This window comes from Numenius arquata, chromosome 26 (genome assembly GCF_964106895.1).
Source record: "Numenius arquata chromosome 26, bNumArq3.hap1.1, whole genome shotgun sequence".
Taxonomy (NCBI): domain Eukaryota; kingdom Metazoa; phylum Chordata; class Aves; order Charadriiformes; family Scolopacidae; genus Numenius; species Numenius arquata.
Genome location: NC_133601.1, coordinates 2,536,559 through 2,564,021, shown reverse-complemented (window position 1 = coordinate 2,564,021; position 27,463 = coordinate 2,536,559). Strand labels below are relative to the sequence as shown.

The 27,463-nt window shown below is 55.0% G+C and overlaps 1 protein-coding gene across 2 annotated transcripts in view; it reads left to right on the top strand.

The window, feature by feature from the left end:
• Nucleotides 1-1,334: 1,334 nt before the first annotated feature.
• The window catches only part of PEBP4 (phosphatidylethanolamine binding protein 4), a 90,140-nt gene continuing 64,011 nt past the window's right edge, over nt 1,335-27,463 (top strand). Inside the window, exons 1-3 of one of the 2 annotated variants that reach the window (XM_074164206.1) lie at nt 1,335-1,401; nt 10,665-10,810; nt 11,979-12,111. In XM_074164206.1, coding sequence (XP_074020307.1) covers nt 10,671-10,810; nt 11,979-12,111 — 273 coding nt within the window. In that variant the 5' untranslated portion in view covers nt 1,335-1,401; nt 10,665-10,670. The remainder of the gene's footprint in view (nt 1,402-10,664; nt 10,811-11,978; nt 12,112-27,463) is intronic. The other variant, XM_074164207.1, reaches the window with a different exon arrangement.

Genomic DNA, 27,463 nt, shown 5'->3' with positions numbered 1-27,463 from the left:
CACGCGCCGGGGGCTCCCGCTCCCCAAAATCCCACCTCTCTGCACTTCCAAAGTCTTTCAGGCTCATTCCTAAACGCTTCCCGTGGTGCAGCTGGAGAAAACGGACCTGGACGGATGGGAAGCGTGAAGGAATATGTTTGAGCCGTTGGTGACATCTAAATTCTGCAAATCACTTGCTATTTCTCCCGTGGTCCGTGGAGTAAAACACGGTGGAAGATGCCAGCCAGGGTGAGAAATGGTGGGGGGGGGATCCTTTGCCCCCCAAAAAGCAAATACTCCCTGCAGCCTCAGGGCTTGGCGATGGCATTTCTACACAGGTTGGAGGGGGCTTTTGGGAGCCACGAGCTGCAGGTCCCCCCCACCGCGGGATGTTCCTTGCAGCTCATGGGGGATGCTGATGGTGGGGTGCTGATGAGGAGGAAGGTGGGTACCAGGGCAGGGGGGGGACACACAGTGACCAGGATGGGGATGGAAAGGGGAGGGAGAGCTTCGGATGAGCAGCGGTGAGTCAATGGGAACCGAGGGACCGGCGAAATGGCCACGGGCCACGGAAAGGAGAGGTGGCTGGAAGGGGTGAGTCAGTGGGACCAGCTGGTGAGTCAATGGGAAAGGAGGGAGCTGATGGGCTGCAGGTGTCTGTCGGGCTTAAAAAGAGCCAGGAGAGCCCCCCCCCCCACCCCTCTCTCCTTGCACCTGAACCATTTCTGCTCAGGCTGCTCTTCTTGGAGGGACTGGAGCACCTCTGGAGAATGCTGGCTGCAGGTACTGATTTCCCCGATAACAGGCAGGAATGCGCTGCTCAGCAAACGCAGGGCATTTATTTATTTATTTATTTATTTTGCTGGTGTAGGTCTTGGCTTGCCTTTTAATCGAGATGCTGTTGTGCCCCGGGCACCTCTGCTGCCGTGCCTGGCTGGCACCCGGGGCTTGCTCACACATGTGGCATGTTCTCACCAGAGACAGGGCCGTTTGCTCTGAGCTGAGCTAAGCTAGGAAGGGAAATAAGGGGAATTTTTATGCCTAATTTTGTGGCAGGTACTAAAAAGGCTCCTGTTTTGCTGGGTCACAGCACAAGGAAAATGTTCCCTGCCCAGAGCGTTGCCTGGTTTTGCAGATTCTTGCTCTCTGCGTCCTGGAGCATCCTCCAAATGGCCCTGACCTCCACAAACTGGTGGCCTTAGGTCATGTCCAAGCTGTGAGGGTCACCTTGGGGGAGGGGGGGTGTGTGTGTTGGGGGAGGGTGCCAGCTTTTGCCTTTGCAAACTGCCCCCCGCTTTGCTCAGCCTCTGAGCCAGCTCCAGGGCTCATCCCTGCCAAGGAGCTGGGGCTCTGCCAGACCTGGCTGGGCACAGGAGCTCCTGGGCTGCTGCAGGACTGGGGATACTGGTGGTGTAAAGAGGGGTAGGTGGAAAAGTGTGTGTGTGTTGGGGGGGGGGCATCTGGCCTATTTGCTGTGTGTTTGGGGGGGAGTCTCAGGCTGTTTTCTCCTCTTGTATTGTAGCTGGTTGGTTTGTTGGGGTGTAAAGGCTCTGGTAGCCCTGCCTGTGTGGGGGGAGCAGTAAATAGGGGTCACCCCTTCAGAGTCGGGGTTCCAAGGGTCTGGGAGTAAATGCTTGGAGAGGGAGAAGCTGGAAAAACCTTCTGGAAAAGGTACCCGTGCTCAGGGCTGCCCCCCATACATGGGTAACCCTCACCTCCTTCCACAACCCAGCTTTGGGGGGGGGCTGCATGGAGCTGGGATGGGGGCTCAGGGTTTCCAGGGAAAGCCCCATTGCTCAGCTGAGCTCGTTAAACATCTACAGGCCCCCTGTGGCAGCCCAGTTAAAGCCATTTAAGGAAGGGCTAAGCCAGTTTAGTGTGATTTGGTAGTCTATTGATGTGAAGGTTAATCTGGTATAAGTGCATCGATGTCGGGGATTTGGACCAGTTTAACTGGTCTGTCTCCCCGGTTTTTCTGTACGACTTCACGGGGGATCCAGCCTGGGCTTCCCTTCATCCTGGGCTGCAGAGCCTCGGAAAGAGGGAGAAAATAAATCTGGGAAGAGCCACATGCGGCTGAATCTGAAACGGTGCTATTTATAGACATCCTGGCTCAGCCAGCCTAAATTCCACGTAGGTCCCGGTGCCCGGCTGGCTTTGGGGGGGTGGGACACACAAGGGTGGGTGAAGCAGCCGGGTCCTGCCAGCCCATGACACCTTTAATGGGGCGACTGGTGGGGCCAGGCTGAGCCCTGACCTGAGTCAGAGCCGAGGATGCTGCTTCCTCATCCCCAGCTCCTCATTAACCCTCTGCCCCAGGGCTTTCCCACGAGCATCACCCAGCCCGGAGATGGCGAGATGTCAAGGACCGGGAATGGGTGTTTGTTTATTTATTTTTTTTTTTTTGCTGTCATCCCCAAAGGGCTGTAATCACAATTAAGGCATCCACGAGGCACTGGCCAGAGACTCATCTAGTCTTGCTGGGGTGCAGCGTGCAGGAGAAGCGGGGGGGTGGGGAAAGGAGAGGATGAAGGTGAAAGTGCCTGGGATAGGTGACCCCTCCATAACCTGGTCCTGGTGCCATTCCCTGCCCACGCAGAGTCCCCGGGGAGCGCGGGTGGTGGGTTGAGCAGAGGCCACACCTGAGGGTTTCTCAATGCTCCTTCTTTACCTCCCTGCTGCTGTGGCTTGGTGTGCTGTTTGCAGCAATTCTTAGTGGCTTCTCCTGTCTTTGGGGCCAGGGAAGTGTCCTTAAGGACCTGCTCCAACACTTCAACCACCCCAATATAGTGAGGACCTGTTGGAGCGGGGCCAGAGGAGGCCACGGAGATGCTGGGAGGGCTGGAGCCCCTCTGCTGTGAGGACAGGCTGAGAGAGTTGGGGGGGTTCAGCCTGGAGAAGAGAAGGCTCCAGGGAGACCTTGGAGCCCCTTCCAGTCCCTAAAGGGGCTCCAGGAGAGATGGGGAGGGACTCTTGATGAGGGAGGGGAGCGATGGGACGAGGGGGAAGGGTTTTAAGCTGAAAAAGGAGAGATTTAGGTTAGATATTGGGAAGAAGTTCTTTATTTTGAGGGTGGTGAGAGCCTGGCCCAGGTTGCCCCGAGAAGCTGTGGCTGCCCCATCCCTGGAGGGGTTCAAGGCCAGGTTGGAGGGGGCTTGGAGCAACGTGGTCTGGTGGGAGGTGTCCCTGCCCATGGAAAGGGTTTGGAAGGAGATGGTCTTTAAGGTCCCTTCCAACCCAAACCATTCTATGATTTAATGCTGGAGCTTGAGCCAGAAATGCAAAGAGGTGCTGAGCAGCTCCCTGGTGGGTTGCAGCAGCGTGTGGGTGGAGGGGGGCAAATGGGAGCTAATTCCACCGGGCAGAGCCCTGGGGAGCAGCGGGCTGGGCTGTGTGTGTGTGTGTGCCAGCACCGCTGGGATGCGGGATCTGCCGAGCTGCTGGCGCTGAAGGGGAAGGAGGCTCCTGCCTTGTGACTGCGAAATGTATGCGCTTAATATAGGCCAAATGAAAACATTCTTCCCAAAATAGAAGACCTTCCCCGGAAAGAGCTGCAGCTCCGGCAGGAGCAGTCACAAGGTGCCTGCCGTGGTGGGGTGGGCTCTGGCAGGGGGAGATGTGCATCCAGCCCCCCGGCTCCCTGTGATGCTGGCCACCAAGATCACCCCCCTCCCCAGGCTCTGCTGCCAAAGCTGCTGTGCACACTGCAGCCAGCCACTGACTACACCCCCCCCCCCCCCCCCCCCCAAAAAATGTGCCATCTGGATCCAGGGTGCCAGATGCTGCTGTAGGAGAGATCATAGACGGGGCAAGAACCCATGGGGTGTGGAGGTGGGTGGCCCCATCCCTGAGCTGTGCAGCACCATGGGTGAAGGTGGGAGATCTAGGTGAGAAATTGGGAAGAACTTCTTTGCTGTGAGGGTGGTGAGAGCCTGGCCCGGGTTGCCCAGAGAAGCTGTGGCTGCCCCATCCCTCCAAGGCCAGGTTGGAGGGGGCTTGGAGCAACCTGGTCTGGTGGGAGGTGTCCCTGCCCAGGGAATGGGGATTGGAACTCGATCTTTAAGGTCCCTTCCAACCCAAACCATTCTATGAAGGTGCTGCTGTGTCTCTTGCAGCGTGTCTGGGCAAGTGCCCGGGCTTAAGGCGGTGTCAGGGGCTGAGATGTGTTCCTGCTTGTGGTGCTGCTGGAGTTGATGTTTGGGATGGGACCAGGCTGGCAGGAGATGGGGTGATCCCTGGGTGCTGCAGCACAGGGGGGGCTCTGTGGGCTGCTGCCAGGTTTGGGGGACTTCTTACAAGGGCATATAGTGATAGGATGAGGGGTAATGCTTCAATGAAGAGGGGAAATGGAGCTGAGATGTGGGGAAGAAGTTCTTTGCTGTGAGGGTGGTGAGAGCCTGGCCCAGGTTGCCCAGAGAAGCTGTGGCTGCCCCATCCCTGGAGGGGTTCAAGGCCGGGTTGGAGGGGGTTTGGAGCAACCTGGTCTGGTAGGAGGTGTCCCTGCCCAGGACAGGGGGTAGAAATAGGTCTTTCAGGTCCCTTCCAACCCAAACGGTGCCATGACTGCACCCAGCTACGTGTTCATTGCTTGGCAAATATTGAATATTCCTCCTCTCCCGAGAGCTCCTGTGATGCCCAGCTGAGGCAGAGGGGCTGGTGCTTGTGGGGGGCTCTTGGCTTTGGGGGCTCCTGGCAGCCCTGGGTCTGCTCTGGTGGCCCTGATCCCATAGATTCCTGCCCGGTGGGTGTTGCAGTTCCAAACCCCCCTTCTGAGGCTCTGACACTTCCCCCTTGGTCACTCGGGATTTTCTCCGTCGCTGGCGGTGACAGTGGCAGCGTTTAATCCAGCTTGACCGGACACAGCTGCCTGCTCGGAAAATGGGGCAGGAGGGGGGTGAGAGTTCAGAGCCGGGGCTTTGGCAGGTGAAAAGAGAAAAGCCAAAAATCCCTCTCCCTTAATCTCTGGGGCTGCACCGTGTGACCGCACACGATGCGTTGTGAAATGCAGAGCTCTGCTGTCTCAGCCTGGGGGCTCGCAGGGGTCTGCCCAGGGGGTTTAGGAGGGTTGTTTTGCCCAAACATCTTATTTATGCTGTGAAGACCTACAAATACAGGTGTAGCTATTGAACCCTTGCGCTTGTCTGGTCTACTTGGTGCTATAATGTCTCCCCCCGAGCAGGTCTGTATTCGTTTTATTCCAGTATCGCACTCAAGGGCTGGCGCTGTGACTGGGCAGCTCTGTCTTCTGCAGTGACAACCTGGGTCTTTAGCTCCTGGTCCTTACATGGTGCTGGCCAGACCCAGGAAAACTGGAGAGCCCCTGAGCCAAATAAAGCTGTCACATCCCCTAAATCCACTTAAACTCTTCCCAGAACCTTCGAGTTCACCCAGGAGGAGAGCCGGCCCCACAAATCAGCGCGGATGCAAATTGATGGTGTGTTCTGGGGTGAGCGGTTCCTTAATTCGGAAAGCTCTTGCCCCGCAGGTTGGCTGGGGCAAGGTGAAGATGACCTTGTGGTCACCGGGTCGAAGCTGGGAGTGAAGCTGGTGGCCATGCAAGGAGGGACCGCGAAGAGGGGAGAATAAGAGGCACAGCGCGGCCAGGGCACGGCTGGAGGTGCAGCAGGTTATGAATGGGGAGAGAGGATGTGGTTTTCTGTTTCCTTTGCTGATTGCTATGGAAAAAAAAAAAAAAAGAAAAAAGAAATATCTGAAAAATGGGCTTCCTGCAAGACAAAGATTGAGGGAATTTCCCTGGCTGCTGAGGCTCTGGCAAGTCTTTTGCTTCCTACAGTCCCGCTGGTGGATATCAACAGTGTAAATAATTTTTTTTTTTTTTTTTCTTTCAGCTGGTTTTCAGACTGTAGGAATCGGTTTCTATGTGAGTTTGCTCGTGCAACGCAAAGGAAATGGTTGTTTTCACAAGCATTAAAGCAAAGCAACAGTTTGGGCTCTGTGGCCAGAAAGGGATGGAGTTTCTAGTGGATTTTAGCGGTGAGAGAGAATTTTTTTCTGCAGCCTGAAACAAACTGGGAGGGGAAAAAAAAAAAAAAAAACCAAACCAAAACCCTGGTGCCAGGTTTCCTGTGTCACGGGACTGGGGGAACTCAAGCCCAGTGACGCCTCCCCGCCCTGTCCCTGCAGGCAATTAATGTCTGGGGAGAGCTGAGGTTGCTTAATTAAGTGGGATGGAGGTAAACTTAGATGGCATGAAATAAAATCGCTTTTTATGGTGCAGGGCGAAGTCAGAAGAAATGCTGAAGTGGATTATAAATGGCACTGGTTAATCTTAAACTAACATCAACAGGAAGCCAGTGGCTGGGGTGGGAAATTCCAGAGCTCGCAAACAATACGCTTTTGGCCCATGGCATAAATCTTCATAAGAAACTGGCTTTTTATTCTGGAGAAATTTGGTCCTGGAAGCACTTGCTTTTGTACTAAAGCCCAGCATTGAGTAAAACTGCACCAGAGCTGGAGGTTTTGCAATCCTGTGAAAATTTTGGGAGCCTCTCAGGTTCAGCTGCTGCCTGTGGGGTTCCTTGAAATACTTTGATCTGTGGTTAAACTGTGTCCTGGTGCTCCCTGGCATGTAGTTTGGGACCTGGGTAGCGGCTTATGGGGCTTTAGGAGGGCATCAAGAAGGGGGCTGCAAAGGTGTGATTTGCTGAGCTGGAAGGCTTAGTAATGCCCAAGATGGGCCACCTTCTCTTTTCCTCTGTGGCCACCCATTTTATGGCCCCGTGGATCAGCTGATGTGTGTAACTTGGCTCCCAACACTTTGCTTTGGCTCTCATGTGAGCTTTGTTGTTAAAGCAAGCTCCAGGCTTCTCCCTCCCTTCCCACCCTTAAGGTAGTTTCCTTTTAGTAAGAGCCTTTTCATCTCTAATATTAACAGACAATGATGATTTCTTTACCTATGTCTTAGCTTTGCCAACTGTGAGAGGCTTTTTAGTAGCTTTTGGACCTGACTTGGGTTGCTGGAAATACAAATTTTATATATATTTATATCTCCTCCTGAACTGAATTGATGGTGGGACTGCAGCACTCTGCTTCCTTGGGCTCCACATCATTCCTTCTCTCATCTGATTCTATCCAAAGGTTGGACATGGTATCTTTGAAAGCTTTATTATTGGGTTTTCTTTTTTCCCTCCACAAATATTGGTTCCTGATGAAGCCAGGAACCTCCTTGTCCCTTGACCCGGGGCTGTGTAAGGCTGGGGCATGGGGAGAGGTGGTGAGTGCAGCCCGTGTGGCTCCGTCCCACCGTTTCGAACCATCCTCCAAGTTAACAGTGGCTTAAAAGCAATTCCTTCCTCTCCTTCCGCTGGGGTTTGGAGGAAAGGGAGAGAGGCCAGAGCAAGCTGGGGGGTTACATGTGTGATGTGCAGTATGTGGTCTGAGTGTGGTTAAACCCAGGTCGTGTTTGCTGCCCAGGAAGGCAAACCTGTGCCTGGTTTGCACAGAAATGGTAAAAACTGAGAAATAGGGAGGGTTGGGGTTTAAAGTAGTGTTTTCAATAATGGCTTTGCAAAAAAAAAAAAAAAAAAATAGTGTGAAGCATCTCTTTTGAAGTGGAGGGCAGTGTTCTTGAGTGTGTGTGTGTGTGTGGGGAATCCTTGGTAAATGTATTTTCCCCGAGCCGTGTAGCCACAGCACCGCGCCGGAGGCTTCCCGGCGGCTGGAAGGACGGGATTCCTGCAGTCCTGCACTGCTTAGTCAGGAGAGGGGATGTGCAAACACAGCCGGGTTGCTGGGAGAGGAACCTGCCTCATGCTCCCGACCTGCCCTGACACCACGGGATGGCTGTTTTCCCATGGGAGGAGGATCCCTCTCCGCAGGGGAAGCTCCTGCGGGTTCTTGGGCACGTGGTTTATGGGTTCTCCCGGCTGTGAGAGCTCCGGACAGACCTGAGGAGATGGGTACTGCTGGAAATCACCCAGCCCCTGTGTGGGTTTGCCAAGCCCTGGAGTATTTGTGCAGTCAGGGTTGTGTCAGCTACAGCCTGGCAGCGAAGCCAGCAGCGCTGCCGGCTCCTGGGTCACCCTGTCCCACGCGTGCGGCTAAAGCAAATAATCTGGTGGCTTTGTGGCCCTTGGTAGTAGCCCCTCTGACCTTGGGGGAGCATCGCAGGAGCTGTTGTCCGGCCCTGGCAGTGCAACTTTCCCGTGTGTTTTATACCCTGGTGATGTGGGTTTGCATGGGCTTCCCTCTGCGACTCGCTCTCTGAAGCAGGAGAAACAGGATCTTAATAATTCCCCTGCAAATAGCTGTTAGAGAAAAAGCCATAGTTTGTCTTACAGGGGGATGCTGCTCCCATGGTGTGTGTGGTTGTTTGGGTTTTTTTTGGGTTTTTTTTTTTTGTGTGTGTTTTTTTTTTGTTTTCCTTCCAGAGCATCCCTAGGGGGTCCCTCTGCACCTTGGCTGTCGGCAAACCCCTTTGTACTGGTCCCACTTCATGATGATCCTCTCGGGAGGTCTCCTGATGGAAGTGGCTGATACTGCCTCTGTGCGAGTGCCTTCTCTCTGCCTCTGGGATTAAAATAAAATAAAATACCCCTGTTTGGTCTGTTCAGACTTCATCCTGCCTCTGGCTTTCGCTGTTATTTGGGTAACCAGTCCAAAGCTGCTGCAGGAGTCAACTGGAGCTGGGTACTGCCTGGTACTGATGCTCCTCCGCCCCCCCACCCTGGGACAGACCTGGGGGTCTGAGCTGCCAGGACCACAGCGATGCAAGTCCCTGGGCCAGCCTTGCTGTTCTCGTGCTTAAATAAATGCCAAAACCCAATGGTTTTACCATGGTGAGGGGCACTTTGGCAGGAAGAGTCCCCGGTCCATGTCCGCAGCTGTCCTGGTGTGTGAGATCCCGTGTCTGTCCTGCTCAAAGCCACTTGTCCCTCTGCCTGCCCACCCCCTTGCCAAGTTCCCAGCTAGGCTGTCAGCTTTCGGGGGGGGGGGTTCTGCTTTCCTAAGAAACCCACCTTTCCATGGTGGAGAACCTCTGGGTGTGAGATCGGGAGAATCATGATTAACAGCAGTCCTTGGGCATTCTTTGCTCAGGGCTGTGATTCCCCCTGGGACCCCGGGTTATCAGCACACACACACACACCCCCCCCAGCTTTGCGATGGCATGTGAGGATGCAAACCCCATTTGGGCGATCCTGACTCACGCAAACCAGTGCTCCTGACTCTGATGGGAAAAGCGTTGCTCACGTGAGCCTGTTTGCAGGAGCCGGGCTCTAATTACGGGGTTTGCCCATCTCGGAGCGTGGGAACCGGAGCCATTAGCCCCTAAACCTCCAGATCATTCCCAATACATTAATGTTTCTAATTAGTTAAGCCTGATGCCTTTTTCTCTCCATAATGACACTTACTCGTGCTCGCTCTGCGTGCTGGTGCTTCATTATGTAAGGATACAGTATGTGTTGTAATAACTATTCCCAACTGACAGTGGGGTTTTTTTTTTTTTTGCATATGCCTCATCCAGCTCCGATTAGGCAATGGAGAAGACAGACCAGTGCAAACAAATGTTTGGGTCGCATCCTTTCTAATTAGCTGGGAAGTCATCAGTGCAGGCTGGGGATTAGAGCCAGGTGAGGACCTGGAGTTGGTGGGTCAGCTGAAGAAGGTTGTGGTGGGATGAAAACCTGTTGCCTGGTTTTTATGCCCCTCCATGGGACGAGATGCCCCTTCCCTGGGCTGTGATTTCATTCCCGGTCCCTTCTTCCCTTCCTTCCAAGGAAACCATCTCCACGGCAACCTCAAACCTCCAGGCTCTGCCTCGGAGCTGCTCACCCATCCCCGGGACCTGGTGGGTAAGTGCCTTGGCAGGGCCAGCCGTGGTGGCCCTGGCCACCGGGTCCCTCTGGCTACTGCAGGCACCTCGGTGTAGCCCGGGGAGGTGAGGGCTGGCGTTGGGCTCGGCTGGCGTGGGGGTATATAAACCTCGTACCCCGGCTCCCCTCATCCTCAGGGCTTGGCGTGGGTTTTTTTTTAGATTAAAAATGGGTGGCCACGGCTGTCCTCGTGTGGGAAAAGCTCTGGAGGGGGGTGACTGGGTTGGAGGTGAACCCTTGTGCTGTTCCCCCGGGGAGGATCTGCCTGGGGTCAGGGATGTGTTGGTCAATGGTGCTGCTGGTGGTGCATCCATTGGTAATGGCCTTGGTTAGACCACGGCCAAGCCTGATACCAATTTTTTCCATCTTTTCCATCATATCAGAATCCTAGGGAGAGCAGCGGGGCTGGCACCTGGTGACAGGGACTCTGTCCCCTCTTGGTGCTGCCTGGGCTTGGGACGTGGTGTCAGGGTGATCACTGGTGATCATCGCTGGGATGCCCAGCTTGTGAGGTGTGTGCACATCCTTGGTAGCGTTGCCCCCTCTTTGTAGGTGGGCAGAAACGGGTCCTCTGAGATGTGGGGTCTTGCCGGGGGGCTCGGAGTTTCCCGGCATGGGGCAGCAGCAGGAAACAGTTCATTTCTGGTATAAATGGGATTAATGATGTGGAACTGGTGGAAACGGGGGGGTGGGGGGGAAATTACGTGTAAGGACGGGTGTGCTTTTCCTGGAGCTGGTTTTGGGGGGAGCATGGTGGTGGGGATGCTGTGGCTGCTAGCAGATGCTGGAGGGACAATGCTGGGTGACAATTTTCCCTTGGGACTGACCCCCTCTGTCCCTTGGTCCCCGCAGGGCAGGATGAAGCTGCTGGGTGCTGTGCTGCTGGCTACTGGCCTGCTGGGTACTGCTGCCCAGGGGGAGCATCTCCTCTGGCCAGACGAGCCATCACGGACCTGCTTCTTCCAGATGCTGGACGGCATGGACAAGGACTTCTGCAGGTGAGCGACTCCCTGTCGACTCCTTTCCAGTCGACTCGACTCCAGTCACGCGCTGCCCTTGCCTGTCACCTCCCGAGACACTTAATTCCAGTATCCCCTTTGCCAGGGCTATAAATATTGGTTGCTTTCTTCCTTTTGCCAGGAATCTGGGCCAGAGCGAAGCGGAGCGGCGCCTGCCGCGCTCTGCAGCTCTTGTTTTATTCAAGCTGAGCCCTCAGCCCTCGCCGGTCACCTCCAGTCGTTCCTTGGTCCCTTTTGGGGAAGCGACTTGATGGCATCAGGGGCGACAAATGCTCTCTGCGGGAAGTTTTTGGGGGAAGGAAGGTGCTAGAAGAGTTCATCCCACAGAGCTCAGGGCCCCCGCTGCAGAGATGCGGCGTGGGGATGGGAAGAGGAGGATGAGGGAGGGGGGCTTCTCCTGGAGCTGCAAACAGGCAGTTTGCTGCTGGACACCCCCCCACTCACATCCCCCCCCCCCGCCAAGCTGAACAGACACCAAATGCACCCCTTTATCAAATGTTTTGATGCTGAAGGTCCTCGGCTTAAACTCCTGTTGCCTCCCATCTCCAGCAAACCCACGGGCAAGGCTGGGTGAGCAGCAGCACACGTGCCCCCCCTCCTTGCCTTTGGGGGGGTTCTTAACACCCCACATTACTGGGAGCTTCTGCGTCAAAAGCATCCTTTCTGCTGTTCAATTAACCAAAATGCTCTCTAAACATGAGCAATATAAGCTTCTAGATGAAGGCAAGTGGAGAATGTCGCTTGGCCCCAGCTTCCTCCTACAAACCATGAGTAAAAACTCCTCGCTTTGAAATCTCAGCCCCTCGGGCTGCAGGATTTAAGGGTCCCTCCTGTGAGGGTCATGTTGGCGGCAGGTAATTTTCAGGGGGGGGGGCTTGAGACATGTGGTGACCTGACATCTCGCTCTGGTGGCCCCTTTCTCTCTTGGATAATGCAGAAGGGGAAAGGACTTTGTGCAGAAGTCAGGGCTGGAGGTATCTGACCTGTTAGGGCACTGTCAGTGCCCAAAATACAGAATAATATCACTATAAATATTTAATATAAACATATTTATCAAAATATACATATTTTTAACAAAAACCTTCCCATCCCCTGCATGGTGTGGTCTCACCCGATGTGCTTTTTTTCTTCCCCCCTCTCTCCCCAGAGGGGATTTGGAAGTTATCTACCCCGAGGTGGGTGACGTGAGCTGCATGTACGTCCCCAAGTGCCACCAGTACCGGCGGCGGATCAGCAGGGAGTGGGGCAGCCCCCGCGTTCGCTACCCCCAGGCTGAGAAGGTGAGTCCCGGATCGCGTCGTCGCTGGCGGGCGGCTGCCCTCGCTCCGCGCTTTTCCACGTTAATTAAAGGTGTTGCTGGATTCTGGGGGGAGGAATTGGCTGGGAATGGATTGCTGACAGACCCGTGTGCTTGAACTTTGAGCTGCGACACCCCGGCTGGGAGCGGGGCCAGGGCAGGGACACCCAACGCCTGCGCTTCGGGTGCTTGGGGGACGGTCTGGGACCTGTTTGCCCTGTGCCATGCACACCTTGGCCCCGCTGACCCGCTGCCAAAGCGTTATCAGCTACTTGGGTTGTGCTGGTTAAACTTCTGCCTGAAATTGGGGTGACTTTCTAAGCTTTTTTTTTTTTTTATCCTTGTGCTTCCCTGTCGTTTCAGGGTTTGAGGCTGAGCTGTGGGTAAACTGAAACTCCATTTCTTAGAGTGGTTTGGGTTGGAAGGGACCTTAAAGCCCACCTCGTTCCAAACCCTTTCCATGGGCAGGGACACCTCCCACCAGACCACGTTGCTCCAAGCCCCCTCCAACCTGGCCTTGAACTCCTCCAGGGATGGGGCAGCCACAGCTTCCCTGGGCAACCTGGGCCAGGCTCTCACCACCCTCACAGCAAAGAACTTCTTCCCCACATCTCAGCTCCATCTCCCCTCTTTCACTGTCAAACCCTTCCCCCTCCTCCTAGGGCTCCCCTCCCTCATCCAGAGTCCCTCCCCAGCTTTCCTGGAGCCCCTTGAGGGACTGGAAGGGGCTCCGAGGTCTCCCCGGAGCCTTCTCTTCTCCAGGCAGAGCCCCCCCAGCTCTCTCAGCCTGTCCTCCCAGCAGAGGGGCTCCAGCCCTCCCAGCATCTTTGTACAGAGGAGCAAAAACCGCACGCATTGATTTCTTTATATATATATATATATATATTTTTTTTTTTTTTTGGCAACTGCCTGTAAAGTTTTCAAAGCCACCATAGGCTTTGGCTTGGGTCTTCACACCCCTCGCTGGTGCCTGCCCGGAGAAACCGCGTTAATTAATCTGATGAGCCCCCCCGGGCCGCAGGATTTATAATGCGGAGTTGGTGCGTGGTGGTAATTAAGGGGGGAGCCCTGCGCCTGCCCGGACCCCCCCCCCCGGGATGGTGCCGGGGTTGCTGTACCCGCCTGCCGCCGCCAGGTGGCAGCCTTGAACTTCACTGGGAGTACTGGGCGCAGTGGGAGCCGCTGCGCCCCCGCCTGGGAACCGCACCCAGGGCAGGGGAGGAGAAGCGGGGTGTCCTGCGGGTCTTCGCTGGGTGTTGGGGTGACATCCTGCACCCCCGGTGTTACACTGTGACCTGCCGGGCTTGGGGACCAAAGGCGGTCGGAGGGAGCGCTGGCATGAGCTTGCGGAGGAGACCTTGTCCCCAAATCCCCAGGGCCACCCTTGCCAGCACCCCAATATCTGCCGTGTGCTGTTTGCCCGTCATTAGCTCCATCCCCGGCGGCTGCAGATGCTCAGCCGTGGCTAATAAGGCAGAAATTCGGCTCTTGTGCATCTTGGCTTTACCTTGAAGTGTTAAAAATCAGTTTTTCTGGCTGCTTCGTCGCCGTCTGGAGAGTCTCTTCCCCCCGTTGATCACATGGCTCGAAGTATAACTTTCCCTTAAAGATGTCTGATTCTTCCCCCCAAAAAATAATCCTCCCTGGCAGCGGGTGCTGCCTGTAAAACCATCCATCGCTTGGGCATCGCTTTCCAGTAGTTTGAAGTTTCCCAGGGATGTAGGCAGTTGCTTTTCTTTTTTTTTTTTTATTTTTTTTTATTTATTATTTTTTGTCCTGGAAAGCAAACTACGTGGAGGGAGAAGGGAAGGGCCTTGGCTGTGGGGATGCGGGTGGATGATGCTGTGTCCAGAAAATGATGCTGCGGGAAAGATTTGGGGGATAAGCAAAGCCGGACCCTTCCTGGCTGTGCCGGGGGGGGGCGGGGGGGGGATGCAGGTTTTGCATTTTTGAGCCTGAAAACAAGAGCGAATGAGTGAAAACACCCAGGCTGGGCTTGGGAGCTGCCTGCGTGTCAGCGGCGGGTGTTTATTTTTGGGGTGGGATGGCAGCTGTGGCACTGGGTGGTGGGCAGGTCCCCGGGGAGCCCGGTGCAGGGGGCCGGCGGCTCCCGCTGGCATCGGGGCTGGCTGGTGGCTCGTCTCCGCTGGCGCCTTTGGCACCGTTTCCTTCCGAGACAACTCGGCACATCTTGCGCTGAGGCGGCATCTGAGGACACGGGCCCTGCTGCTTCTCTTGGTTTTGCGTTTCTTCTCTCCCCCGGCCCTCGCCAGAAACGCGTCCCCAGCTCCGCACAGCCCGGAGCCTTCTAGATTTTGGAGGGTGCGACCCGGGGTTTTAATTTTGGGCAAGGGGCTGGACAGCCTTAAATTGCTTGTAGAGAACTGACTGAATTGCTTCAGGCTTTCTCTATAGGAATATATATATATTTTTTTTTTCTTACTCCTCAACCTGTAAGGATGCTTTGGGATAACATTTTTCCCCCCCAAAAAAATCACCCTGGAGTGAGTGGGAACAAGAGCTGCCTCATCCTGTGCCGGGGCCGAGGTGTGCGCAGGCAACGGGGTTGCTTTTTATTTATGGTTTACGATGGGATTTCTAAGGTCAGGAAAGTTGATTTGATACTTTATTTTTTCTTTTTTTCTTTTTCTTATTCCCAAGTGAGAATGGGAAACCTCACTTAAGTTCTCTCCATCTATGTGCGATGCTTCCCGGCGGGGCGGGGTGCTACGGCCCTGCCGATGCCGGGTGATCTCCGGGATGGAGTGGTGAGAGATGGGCTGGGTGAAGGTCTGGCTACGTGTTTCCCATCAAAATCAGTGGCAAACACACACACCCCACACACCCCCCCCCAAAAAAAAAAAAAACCAAACCAAAAAAACCAAACCCTCGAGGTTTGAGTATGAAAACTTGTGTAGGAAGTGTCTGCTTTCTGTGGAACACTTTGTCTCTTCAAGAAAAACAACCACCAAAAAAGCCAAATGCGGAGTGTTTGTTTTTATCTCCGGAAATATTTATCAATTTTATGATGGGGAGGGGATGGGACATTTCCCATCCTCGTTCCAGATACTGGTAATGAGTCTGGTGGGGGCCACGTTTCCCCCTGCTTGTCCCCAAGGTCTCTGATGCTTCTGGATGCTCAATGTCGATGTGTTTGTGGGTGAAGGACCTGAAAATGGGGTGGCATCTTGCAAAGCTTGGCTTTGATGGGCATCTCCCACTGCTCGGCCTGGGGGACTTTAACCTTAGGTGTCTTTATAGGGGTTTCTAATATCCATTGGTGCTTATCCACTTTAGGCACTGGGCCGTCGCAGCCAGCTTTATCAAACATGGCTTTTACATCCCAAAAGACCCATCTTTGGTGCGACAAAGGCAGCCCTTAGGTCTGGCTCGGGGCTGTGCAGAGGAATAAGATGCATTTCCAGGCACGGGGAGGCCGGTGGCTGATGGTTTGGATACCCTGGAAGTCCTTTAACTGGGGGCACAGATGGACAAACCTGCCCTGAGCACGTGGGAAGTGTTTGTCCCCCGGCCCTGTGCTGGAGCGGAGCAGCCAGCTGGTCCCTCCTGGCGTTGCAGAGGTCTGGGATGCAGCCCTGAGATGCTGAGGATGCTCGGTCCTTGCTAGGAGACCCCTCTGAGCATCGGATAACTTGCTCTGTGGGCATCCCGTGCAGCCTTTGGGATGTGCCGTGAAGATGTGACATGGAGCAAACGCTAAACGTGGCCATTCGAGTATCCGTGGGCATCTCTTCCCGGCAAAGGAGCTCCCGCCAGGCCCTTTCCCAGGCCGAGGAGGAAGCGGGAGCGGAGAACATCTGGATAAGAGGGGAAATGCGCCCTCCTTGTCCTGCCTCGATATTGCTTCGCTCAACCAAAAATAAATTGGAAAAGAAAATTGGACATTGCATCAATTTGGGGCAAGTTTATAAATTCTGCAGCTAAGCAATCCCACTAGGAGATGATAGATGGCCGGCGAGCCAGCAGCCCCTGCCGTGATGTATAGTCGCATTAGCCCCGACGCCGCGTTACATGATTCTGTTTTATTACCACTGTTGGTGGCAGACAGAAAAACAGATTACGCTTGAGATCAAATCGATAGGAACTTTATTTACTGGCCTTTTAAAAACATATTTCTGCACTTTATAAAAACATACGGTAGATGCTATTGATAGAAGTTGTCTGCTTGTTAAAAAGCAATTTACCCGCCGCGATGCTCTCGAGCTGCGGTTCACGGCACTACCTTTTACCTGCTCTCCCCGATTTGTTTTCATCGAGGGGCTTGACAACTTCCTTAGAGGTTTCTTTGGGCTGTGGCGTGGCTGGTTTAGGGTGTGGGGAAAGGGGTAGGACTCGCTCTCTTAATGGTGAGGGACCAGATGTCTCGGAAATGTGTCCAGTTCTGGGCTCCCCGGTTCCAGAAGGACAGGGAACTGCTGGAGAGGGTACAGCAGAGGGCTACAAAGATGCTGAGGGGCCTGGAGCATCTCTCTTAGGAGGAAAGGCTGAGGGACTTGGGGCTTTTTAGTCTGGAGAAGATCAGATCCCCCCTCAGCCTTCTCAACACCTATAAATACTGAAAGGGTGGGTGTCAGGAGGATGGGGCCAGTCTTTTTTCAGTGGTGCCCAGTGACAGGACAAGAGGGAACAGGCACAAACTTGAACATAAGTTCCATCTAAACACGAGGAGGAACTTCTTTCCTGTGAGGGTGGCAGAGCCCTGCAAGAGGCTGCCCAGAGAGGTGGTGGGGTCTCCTTCTCTGGAGACATTCAAAACCCACCTGGACACGTTCCTGTGGGACCTGCTCTGGCAGGGGGTTGGACTAAATGATCTCCAGAGGTCCCTTCCAACCCCATAGGATTCTGTGACTCTGTGAAATAAAGTGCTTCTCTCAGGGTTCCTACCCCAAAGGGAACTTTTTAGAACTTTAATTGTTCTTGGAAGAACCTTCGCTTGCACCAACCAGTCTGAGAGGACAACTTGCACATCCATGAGCTAGAACTTCTTTCTGCAGCTGCATAGATCACCCCCTCTTCTCTGCTCTTCCAAGAATTGTATGGTTTTTGTGGCACCTTATTTGAAGTCATTTCCATGGCAGAATGAGCTGAGAAGGCGATTGGAAAAGCCCACCAGCCGTGGAAACTGTGGGGTGATGCCCTCATGGGTTGTGTTGGGCTTCATGTGGCAGTGGCTCCATGTGTTTTGGGTGCCTGAACCTGTAACCAGCACCCTGGGGTGCTGCCGTGGGGCTGAAGAGCCCCGGTGATGCCCTGCCATGGCACTGGGGGGGCTCACAGCCGTGCCCAGGGTGAAGGACAGGAGAAAGAACCTCTCCCAGCACCTTGGGTCCCGCCTGCACTCCATGGCCGAGTCCACTTTCTGGTTCTATCCCACCCTTGGCCCCCACTATCATGCTTTTGTGAATGCTTGGTGGCAGAGTTGGGGACAGTCCTGATTTATAAAGGTTTCTGTGCTCTAGGGTCTGGGGCCCATTATTTAGAAAATTACTTGTATGAGGAAATTCATTAGCTCTTAACAAAAGGAGGAGAAGGTCTGCTTAATCTCCTAATTGGGATGTGCTCTAGTTGTGTCAGGCAGTGATTTGCAGCTGGCTGGAAGAGGGGGCTTTTGAGTGGCACTCAGGTTAAATTCAAGTCTCATTAAAGAAGATGGTTTGAAGCAGAAGATTCCTGACAGTTTGTGTATCCTCCTTGGCTCGTGGAACCGTCTGGGGTTAAGGAGCCACCAGCCTGTTTTTTCCCTCTCCGTTCCTGTCTGGGCTACTTAAAAAACAATAGCCCAACATTCCTTCCCCATGCTGTCAGCCAGATATTATGGGGATTAGCCCAAGCCCCTGGTGACGAACCCCTCCCTTTTGCCCTGCTGGAGCTGGTGCTGGTTTGGGTTCCCATGCCCTGGGACCGCGCTGTGGCATTCCCAATGTCCCCAACTTCAGAGGGCTGCCAGCCCAGCGCCTCCCCGGCGCCTGGGACCCTCCCGGCTTTTGCAGAGGGGTTGGTGCGAAGCCTGCGAGCTACCCAAGTGCCTCTTTGAGGGCTTAAATGTGGGGTATTAAAGCAAAAAAAAAAAATAAAATAAATATATAAATGTGTGCGCGCGCCCCAGGCTCTTCTGCTCTGCATCAGCCCTGTCCTCTGCTGACCTGCCACCAGGCAGGACCACGGTGGAGGTTCGCGTGGCAGAGCTGGTTTGGGATGCCATCGAGCGCTCCTTTAATTTCCCCGCCTCTTGGGGAGCAGGGGCGCTTCCCAGGAGAGCATCCTTGATGGAAAGCACTGGGGGAAGCACGGGGTGTTATCCCAGGATGGGACCTTGCCCCAGCGGAGGGGAAGGTGGGACCAGCTGGTGCCACATGCCACGAGAACCTCTTTCCATGAGCAATCTTGGCAGGAATGTCACTTCACATCCCTTTCATTACCTACACGTTTGCTGGACGTTTAACCATCCCGGACAAATAAATTTCTCCCCTTGGGGCGGGAGGACGGGCTCGGGAGATGGAGAGAACCTCCAGGTCGTCAAGTCCCCTCTCCTCATGGCTTCCGTGTCGGTGTCCCCCCCGTGTGCGGGACGGTCGCTTGTGCTTGTTTCTAGGGCAAAACATTTGAAGCCGCCGCCGATTATTTTTTTCTTTTTTTTTTTTCACTTTGATCCCTGTAAACACTATACAGTAATCAAAGTTTAAGCTGCTTTGGATGAAATAATTGCTTAACAATCATATAAGACAAAGTGATTCAACAAATGACAATTAGGACTTGTGATATAGGGAACAGATGCATTCAGTGTACCATATTATAATGTGCTAATACGAGATTGACAGCACAATAATAGGAGAGAACAGCCACTCAGCCTATAATTCCAAACCAAATGTGAGGCTGTCCACAGAGCTCAAATCCTAACAGGCTGTAAAATTAGAGGTAGGAAGGCACAAGGTTCACAAAGACTCATTAGCAGGTTGGCTGTGAATTTCCAAGGAGGGAGGGGGGTGGGGGGGGGGCTGGAAAAAAAAAAAAAACACAAAAACCCCACCATAATTCCTGCTGGAGAATTACTTATAGGCTGCGATACGAAGAGGAGGTGTTGGGGGGGGGGGGGGGAAACCTCAACCTCCGCCTGCGTGTGTATGTTGGGAAGCGAGGAACTTATATCTCCACGCTCTGGAGGTGCTGGTGGTCCCAGTAACGGCCGGGTTTTGGGTCACCTCCTGGTGCCGGGGTCGGGGGGGAGGCGGGGGGGCAAGGCATCAGCAAACATTACTGTTCCGTGCGGATACGTGAACCAGACAACGGTGTTAAGGACCAAATGAAATTAAGACTGATATGAGCACGGAGGTCTAAGGGGGCCTTCCCCGTGGGAGTTGGGCACTTCCCAAGCCCTAAATGATACTGATGGGTGACAGGGCCACCCTTTAGCCCTGTCCGTGGCGATTAAGGCAGCCGCCTTGTGCTTGCTCTTCTCCTTGGGGTACATCAAGAGACGGGGGCGTGTGCGGGAGGGGAGGCTGTCAATCTGCCGTGCCCTGCGTGAGCGGGGGGGGGGGGACACACCGGCACATGCGGAGGCAGGAGCTGGGGGGTCCACCCTCCCCCCCGCCCCCCCTCTTTGGGCTGGATGCACCCTGCGATGTGCCGTTCTCCCCTCCTGGAGCTGCTTCGGAGCCAAAGAGATCAAAGGAGCTCGTATTTTTCAGCTCCGGTGACAAAACAGACTTCAGCTCGTCTTGTACTTTACACACACCGTGCACTTATTCCACTAACATATAATTTTATCATATTTTATTATTAAATAAACATGCCAGAAAATATACTTTTTGCGTGTGGGGGAGGATGAGAAGGTTTGGTAATTAAAACTTCTATCCATCAACGCTTAACTCCCGGAGATAATTGTGTTGCTTCTGCAGATGTATACTTTGTGGTTGAATCATTGGGTTTTGTGTTAAAATCGGGGCCGGGGCTGGTGCGTGTGCGGAGCCGGGACGTGCCACGGGCCGTACGGCACCCCAGCGGGCATGTCCCAGGGATCGTGTGATGGCCACTGAGTCAGGAATTCGGCTTTTTTGTCCGGGTGATGCTGGTTTATTGCCTGGGCAAGTCCCTGCCGTCACCGGGCACCTTTGCAACCGTTTTGTTTTTAACCTGTTAATCCGAAAGCTGCGGTGATGCACCCGTCTGTCATAAAGAAAAAGAGATTTTTTTAAATTATTATTTTTTTTTTAATTACAAAGCCAAACTGCCTGGTAGAAGCAGATGAATCTATTGAAAATAACCTGATTTTTTTTTTTTTTTTTTTTTTATCCCCACCCTGTTCTTGGGATTTTTCTGGGATGCTCTGGGCGCCGGCCACAGCCTGCGCCGTCCTGTGATGTGCGATGTCGTGGGTGTCGGGGTTTAAAAGCCTTCGCCGGGGTGACACTAGAGAAAAAGCCGCAAAGCTCGGCCCTCCCCTCATTTAAACCCCCCGACCCCTTTCATTTTCGAGGAGAACCCTTAGGAATCGCTGCCCCCACAAAATACGGAGCCGGGTGCCAAAGCCCCTCCGGGGTTTCAGAGTCAGATTCGAGACGGCGGTCGATGGCAGATCGATGAGCCCCGTGGCGAAGTGTCACACTTATTGTGTCTTCCCCCCCCCCAGCCCCGTCCCTGGGACCTGTCCTGCCTTTTTCAAAAGAAATTAGCGGTGTTTTGGGTGGGCGGGAGGTTTTATAGCAGGAGGCAGGCTCCTCTGGCACTCACGCCTTGAAAATGGAATTTGTGGGGTCTGAAAATGTGTTTCATCAAGGGGGGGGGGGGGGTGTGAGCTGGGCACGGCTCCCCCGCAGCCTCCTCATCCTCATCTCCCCAGCTCCGTGGTGGGGTTGGTACCCAGGGGGGAAAGCATCCCATCCCTCCTGCCTCCCTGCTGCACCTCGTTAGTGTTAACGAGGAGGGAATCCGGCTGTACAGGGACACTGGGTAAAGCCAGGGATGCTCCTGCCTGTGTCCGCAGCTCTGGTTTGGGACCTTGGGACTGGGAAAAGGTCCGGGACCAGAGCTGGGTGTACTGGGGGGGTGTGTGGGTGTCTGTGATCCATCACTCTCCCTGCTGCAGGCAGGTATCAGCCTCCCTGCTCTTTGCAGAGGGGCCTGGGCGCAGTGGGGCTCTTGTGGGTCTGACTGGTGAGTTGCTGAGCCGTGAAGTGCTGGGGTGCTGGTGGGTTTGATCCAGGAGGAGAGGGAGAGCCGGGTGGGAAGCGCTGTACGGCAGAGGTTTTATGCATAAAACACACCCTGACCCTGCTGTGCTGCTGGATCCATCCCATGGGACAATCCGAGCATCTCCCATCCCCTCTCCAGCATCTGGGATGGTTCAAACCTGCTCTGGGTCTGGTTTTGGCCCCGGAGGGTATCGATGCCCTTCAGCAGATCGAGGAGCAGGTCCCTTTTCCGCAGGGAAACCCGCTCTGTCCCGCTTTCCCCCTCCGCCTGCCTTTCCCGAGCATCACCTCCCGCTCGGGGCAGCATCCCGAGGAGCTCAGCCTCGCCGCCGGGCTCCAAAACCATCCCCGGGAGCCTTCCTCCCCTGCAGCATCTTCCCCGGTGCCTCCCCGCCAGCCTTTTCCAGGGATGAGTAATTCTTCCCAATTTGGGGGCTCCTTCCTGCGCTGTACCGGCCTCGAGCTCGCCTGCTTCATTCCAGCTGCCAATCTATGGCAGAAATTTCCCCCCCACACACCCCCCCTTTTTATTTTTTTTCGGAGGGGAGGGGATGGGGGACGGTGGTGGTGGTGGGGGGGGATCTCGGTTATACAAGCTGGGGTTGGGGCGACTATTTTGGATCCCTCCTTCCTGCCTGCAAATTGCAGCTTTCGAATGTGACAAGTTACAAAACACTTGAGTCATTTCTCTCTCTCTCTTTCTCAATTTCTCTCCCGCGCGCGGCTTCCCCACCCCCCCACCCCCCCACCCCCCCCCTCCGACTTCAACGAGGAGAAGCGTGGGGGGGGGGTTGGGTTGGTTTATAAGGGGGGGAAAAAAAAAAATAAAAATATAAATGGGATGGGATGGGATGGGGGGGGAGAAGGTGGCTCCCTGCTTTTTCAACCCCCCCTTTTTTCCCCCGGCAGCTTCCCCCCCCCCCCCCCCCCTCGGCAGGGTAACTCGGAGTGCTGTTTATGTAAGCTGCTCATGTTCTGCTGAGCTGCAGCGAGAGCTGCTGTCGATTCAGAGGAAAACCCACGTCTGCCCACGTAGGATCTCCCGAGCCGGGTTGTGTAACGGGGAAACAGGCAGCCGAGCTGTGCCCGCGGCGGGGGGGGGCTGCCATGCCGAGGGTGGGGGGCTCGGGAGATCCTGCCTTGGGAGGGCAACTTGGATATCCGGGGGGCGAAGGAGCAGGGAAAGTCGGTGGCGTTGGGGAAAAAAAAGTCCCGTTGGGGAAAAAAGTCCCGTTGAGGACCTTTTTCTGAGGGGTGGGGAGAGGAGGAGGCTCGGTGCCCGCTGCAGCGTCTCCCGAGGGGCTTGAGGATGCTCGGGATGGGGGGGGGGGTGTGTGTGTGTGTCCTGCCCCACGTTGACCCCACGTGTCGGCACATCCGAGCGTGCACGGCACGTTTTCAACTCCTGGAGTCGTCGGGCAACATCCAGCATCTCATTTTTTGGGAGGGTCTCGGAAGCGAAAGGGGCTTTTTTTTTGTTGAGCAGATGGGATTTGGTGCCTGGACTCAAGGGGAATATTTGCCACGTCTCCAGAGCCCTTCGGCTGGAGCAAGTGGCCCCATGGATCCTGAGGCTTGTGGAACCGGCAAGTTGCCCTCTCCCGGGTGGCAACCAAAGCCGGCGTCACCGGTGGGTTTTGCATCCGTGGCTACAAAAAGCCTCCGCACCCCCCTCTACAGGGGAAGGGGCTGCGCATTATCATTTCAATGCTTCTTTCCATAAATCGACAGGCAGGATAAGAAAAGCCGGGGGCTCGCCTTGCTCCCAGCCTCCGAGAAAGCACTATCTCCGTTATGGGATTGGAGTTCTTCGCCACGTCGCCTTTTTTTATAGACATTTATTCATGCAGAGCGGAGGCGCCGAGCGAGTCGCCCCTGCCACGGGGCGCCTGGGTGCGCTGCTATACATAAGTAAAGCACCTTCATTTACATCCTCCCTCCTTCCCCACAATCGAACTACCTGGGTTATTTTTAATTCCTCGTGTGTATTTTATTCTATTTTTTTTTTTTTTTAATTTATTTTTTTTAAGGTGGGGGAAGGAGAGCAGGAAATAAAAAAAAAAAAAACCAAAACAAAACCACCACCCCCCTCTAAATTCACCTTTTTTAAACTTCTATTAAAATTTCCCCTCCTGGGTTTTTCTAAGCCCTGGAAACGAGGAGCTCCAGATGAGGCCTGGGGGTGGTGGTGGTGGGGGGGAAGGAAAGCGTTTTGGGGCAAAGAGTAAGTTTATAACTATTTTTCTCTTAACCGGAGCAGTTAGCTGCACGGCGAAGCCATTCATCTTCCGATTTAATAACTCATTCTCCCCGCGCGGAGATGGGGTATTATATTCCTGGATATTGCTTTTCTTGGTATCAAGTAGCACAGACGAATCCGCGTTTTCTAATAAAATACATTTCCATTGTAATTGAAATAATCATTTTCTGCTCCTTGCTTTCCCCCCCCGCCCCCCCCTTTATTTGGGTACTGGAGCTCTCCTTCCCCCCAAACCCCGCTTTCTGGCCTGACATTTATTTATTTCCCTTCCCCAGTGATGGTTTCGGCGCTGGCAATGCAAACTCCCTCCTTTTCCCCCGTCCTGGGGGTGTGTGGGGGGGCTCGCGGTATGGGAGAAGTGCCGCTATTTCCTTTGGCCTGCCTCTAATTGAATCATAAATCAGATATTATATTATATATAGTATATTTTGCACCCGGGGGGGGGGTGTCTCCCTATTGCTGGGGACGATGGAGAGTCGGGGTACACAAAAAACCACCAGCTCGGGGGCTTTTTGTGACCATTTTACCCTCGGTTGGCACTTTTATTAGCAGCAACTCGTGTCCCGGAGCGAGCGTTTCCCCTCGTGCCCGAGGTCCCTTCTCCCTTTCTGGGGTGTGATGAGTTTGCGGGACCTCAAGGAAAGGCCAGGGCGGGCAGATCCCGGTGCGATGGGTGCCTTTGTGGCCGCGGAGGGTTTTTCTGGGAGCAGAAGGAGCTGTCGGCTCGCGGCTCTGCCGCTTCCCGCGTCGCCTCGCCGGGGGTTAATATCCTTAAACAAAACTTCTCCCTTTCATCTTCTCCTCGCCCCGACTGTCTCTTAACTAATCATTTGATCTCAGCATCTCCGCCAAGAAGAAGAAGGTTCAGAGCCCGATCAGAAATTAATGGGAAGGAGGAATTAAGCAGCGGATCAAAGCGGCTGCGGTTCGGGGCTGAAAGCAAGGGTGGCCGGCGGGGCGACGCGTGTCCCGATGGCAGGGGGGACGAGATGGGGGACACTCGGGGACGGCAGCTCTTTGGTCTGGCACAGCCCAAAAGCAGCAGGCGCCCCCCGTGGAAAGGGTGTTTGCAGGGCTGCAAGCGGCCGTCACCCTGGCGTCAGGCCTGGTGTGGGTGCACCGAGGGGCTGGTTAGCCGTCTCCGGAGGTTTCCCCACGTTGGAGGATGCTGCAGGCAGCCGCGCTCCCCGCCGCGCCGGAGCCCACGTACGTGCGGCAGGAATTCCCTCATTAAACAAATATTTGGCGAGTGGGAGGAGGAGGGGAGGCGGCAGCGCTGCCGCCGAGCCCCCCCCCCGCGATGCCTCAGCCCCCCATGATCCTGCAGCCCCCTCGTGATGCTGTATCACCCCGTGATGCCGTACCCCCCTGGGATGCCACAGCTCCCCCGTGAGCCTGTACCCCCCCGTGATGCCACAACCCCCCATGATCCTGCAGCCCCCCATGATGCTACAGCCCCCCCATGATGCTGTACCTCCCTGTGATCCTGCAGCCCCCCATGATGCTGCAACACCCCATGATGCTGTACCCCCCTGTGATCCTGCAGCCCCCCCGTGATCCTGTACCCCCCATGATGCCACAACCCCCATGATCATGCAGCCCCCATGATGCTGCTGCAACCCCCCCATGATGCTGTACCCCCCTGTGAACCTGCAGCCCCCCGTGATGCTGTACCCCGCTGTGATGCCACAGCCCCCCATGATCCCGCAGCCCCCCATGACCCCGCCGCCCCCCGTGATGCTGCACCCCCCCATGATCCTACAGCCCCTTACGATGCTGTACCCCCCCACGATGCTGCAGCCCCCCATGAAGCTGCAGCCCCCCATAATGCTGTATCACCCCGTGATGCCGTAGTCCCCCCGTGATCCTGTACCCCCCCATGATGCCACAACCCCCCATGATCCTGCAGCCCCCCATGATGCTGTATCACCCTGTGATGCTGTACCCCCCTGTGATCCTGCAGCCCCCCACTATGCTGTACCCCCCTGTGATGCCACAGCCCCCCATGATCCCACAGCCCCCCATCACCCCACAGCCCCCCATGGTGCTGTACCCCCCATGTGATGCCACAGCCCCCTGTGATACTGCAGCCCCCCCATGATCCTGCAGCCCCCCATGACCCCGCAGCCCCCCATGGTGCTGTACCCCCCCCATGATCCTACAACCCCCCGTGATGCTGTATCCCCCCATGATGCTGCAGACCCCCAGGATGCTGGAGCCCCTGATGATGCCGCAGCCTCCCATGGTCCTGCAACCCTCCATGATCCTGCAGCTCCCCAAGATGCTGTACCCCCCCATAATGCTACAGCCCCCCATGATGCTGCCCAGCCCCTTCCCAGGCACCTGGCAGCTAGGAGGGAGGGTGATGCCAGGGCAAAATGAACCCGGGGGTGGGGGCACAGCATTGCACCCACCAGGTTTGCAAAAGCAGAGCTTTTCTCTACTAAAAATCCTGTAATTTTTACTACGCTGCATGGACCCGGCTGCTTTTTGGGGGGGCGATGAGGCAGGGTGGGAGCGGGGGGCACATGCCGGTCCCGTGGGTCGGGATTCAGTTGCTGCTCAGGGTTTTGCCCCTCGGCTTGTTCTGTAGTTGCTGGGATTCATCCCGTCCCTCCGGGAACCGCTGCTCCCAGGAGATCTCCCTCTTTGCCGGCGAAGGGGGGGGGGGGGGGGCAGGTCTCATGCAGTCGCTGGATTTGCCAGATTTCTTCCAGCTGGAGTGAAAAGCCTAGGAATTTGGGTGGAAATCTGGCTGGGAGGAAGAAGGAGGGCTCTTGGCATTTGGGGAGCAGATCAATTTGGCTGGCATCGCTGGCTGCTCCTGGCCACCTCTGGGCTTGCTGGGCTGATGCTCTGAGCTCAGCCTGGGCCATCTGTGAGATGAGCCAAACCGGGCTCAGCTGCCGGCAGACGGGGAGACCGGAGCTGACCTGAGCAGCTCTGCCAACCTGGCACCTTTCCCTACTGAAAAAGGGAAGGAAGGCTTGGAAAATAGCGCTTTTGCCACCTTTTGGTTGTCTTTTGCTGGAATGTGACTGCCAGGTGCCACTCGCTGCTGTTTGGTGGCAGGGACCTGCTGAGGCCAAAGGGGAGATGCTCCCCACGAGATGCTCCTGGAAGAGCATCACGTGCAAAACCCCTCTGGTCCCTGCAGTGACCGCAGCCTTTCCATTCTTGGTTTTCCCAGCAAAGATCTGGTTATCGGGAGAGGGATACCTGCAGGTGGAGGAGCAGGGGGGGGTTCCTGAGGGACCCCTGCCCAGGTGATGCGACTCATGTCCCCCCCGGGCAGCCAGCAGCGGCTGTGCTTGGGGTTTGAGCTCCGATGGACAGCATCTTTCCAGGAAAATGCTTTATCTAACCTCAACCTTGAGTTATTTAATTATCTGCACCCAGGGTATAAATTGCCCGAGCGCTTCAGGGCTGTTCTCAGTGAGGGCCCGAGGCCACGAGGCAGGGCTGCGGCCAAGGTGATGGGCAAAAGGCTCCTGCCCCCGCCGTGTCCCTCTCCTTTGCACACCCAGCTGCGTTTCACACACACACACACACACACACTGGGATGCAAAAAAAAAAGAAAAAGCCTCCTCCAGGAGGGAAATGTGCAATTAAAATACCACCACACACACACGCTAAAAAAAAAAAAAAACCCAACCCGTGGCAGTCTCCAAACAGTGAATTAAATGAGGATGAAAGGCAAATGCTAGCTCTGGCAAAACCCTAGGAAAGGAGCCATCAGCTATCCGCATCGTCCTGGGATTTCAAACCACGCCAATGAAATTTGGCCGCTTCATTTCATTCACTGTCAATCAGCGTCGCTGCTACTGATGCTTCCTCCTCTTTTTAGATCCCCCGTTTCTTTT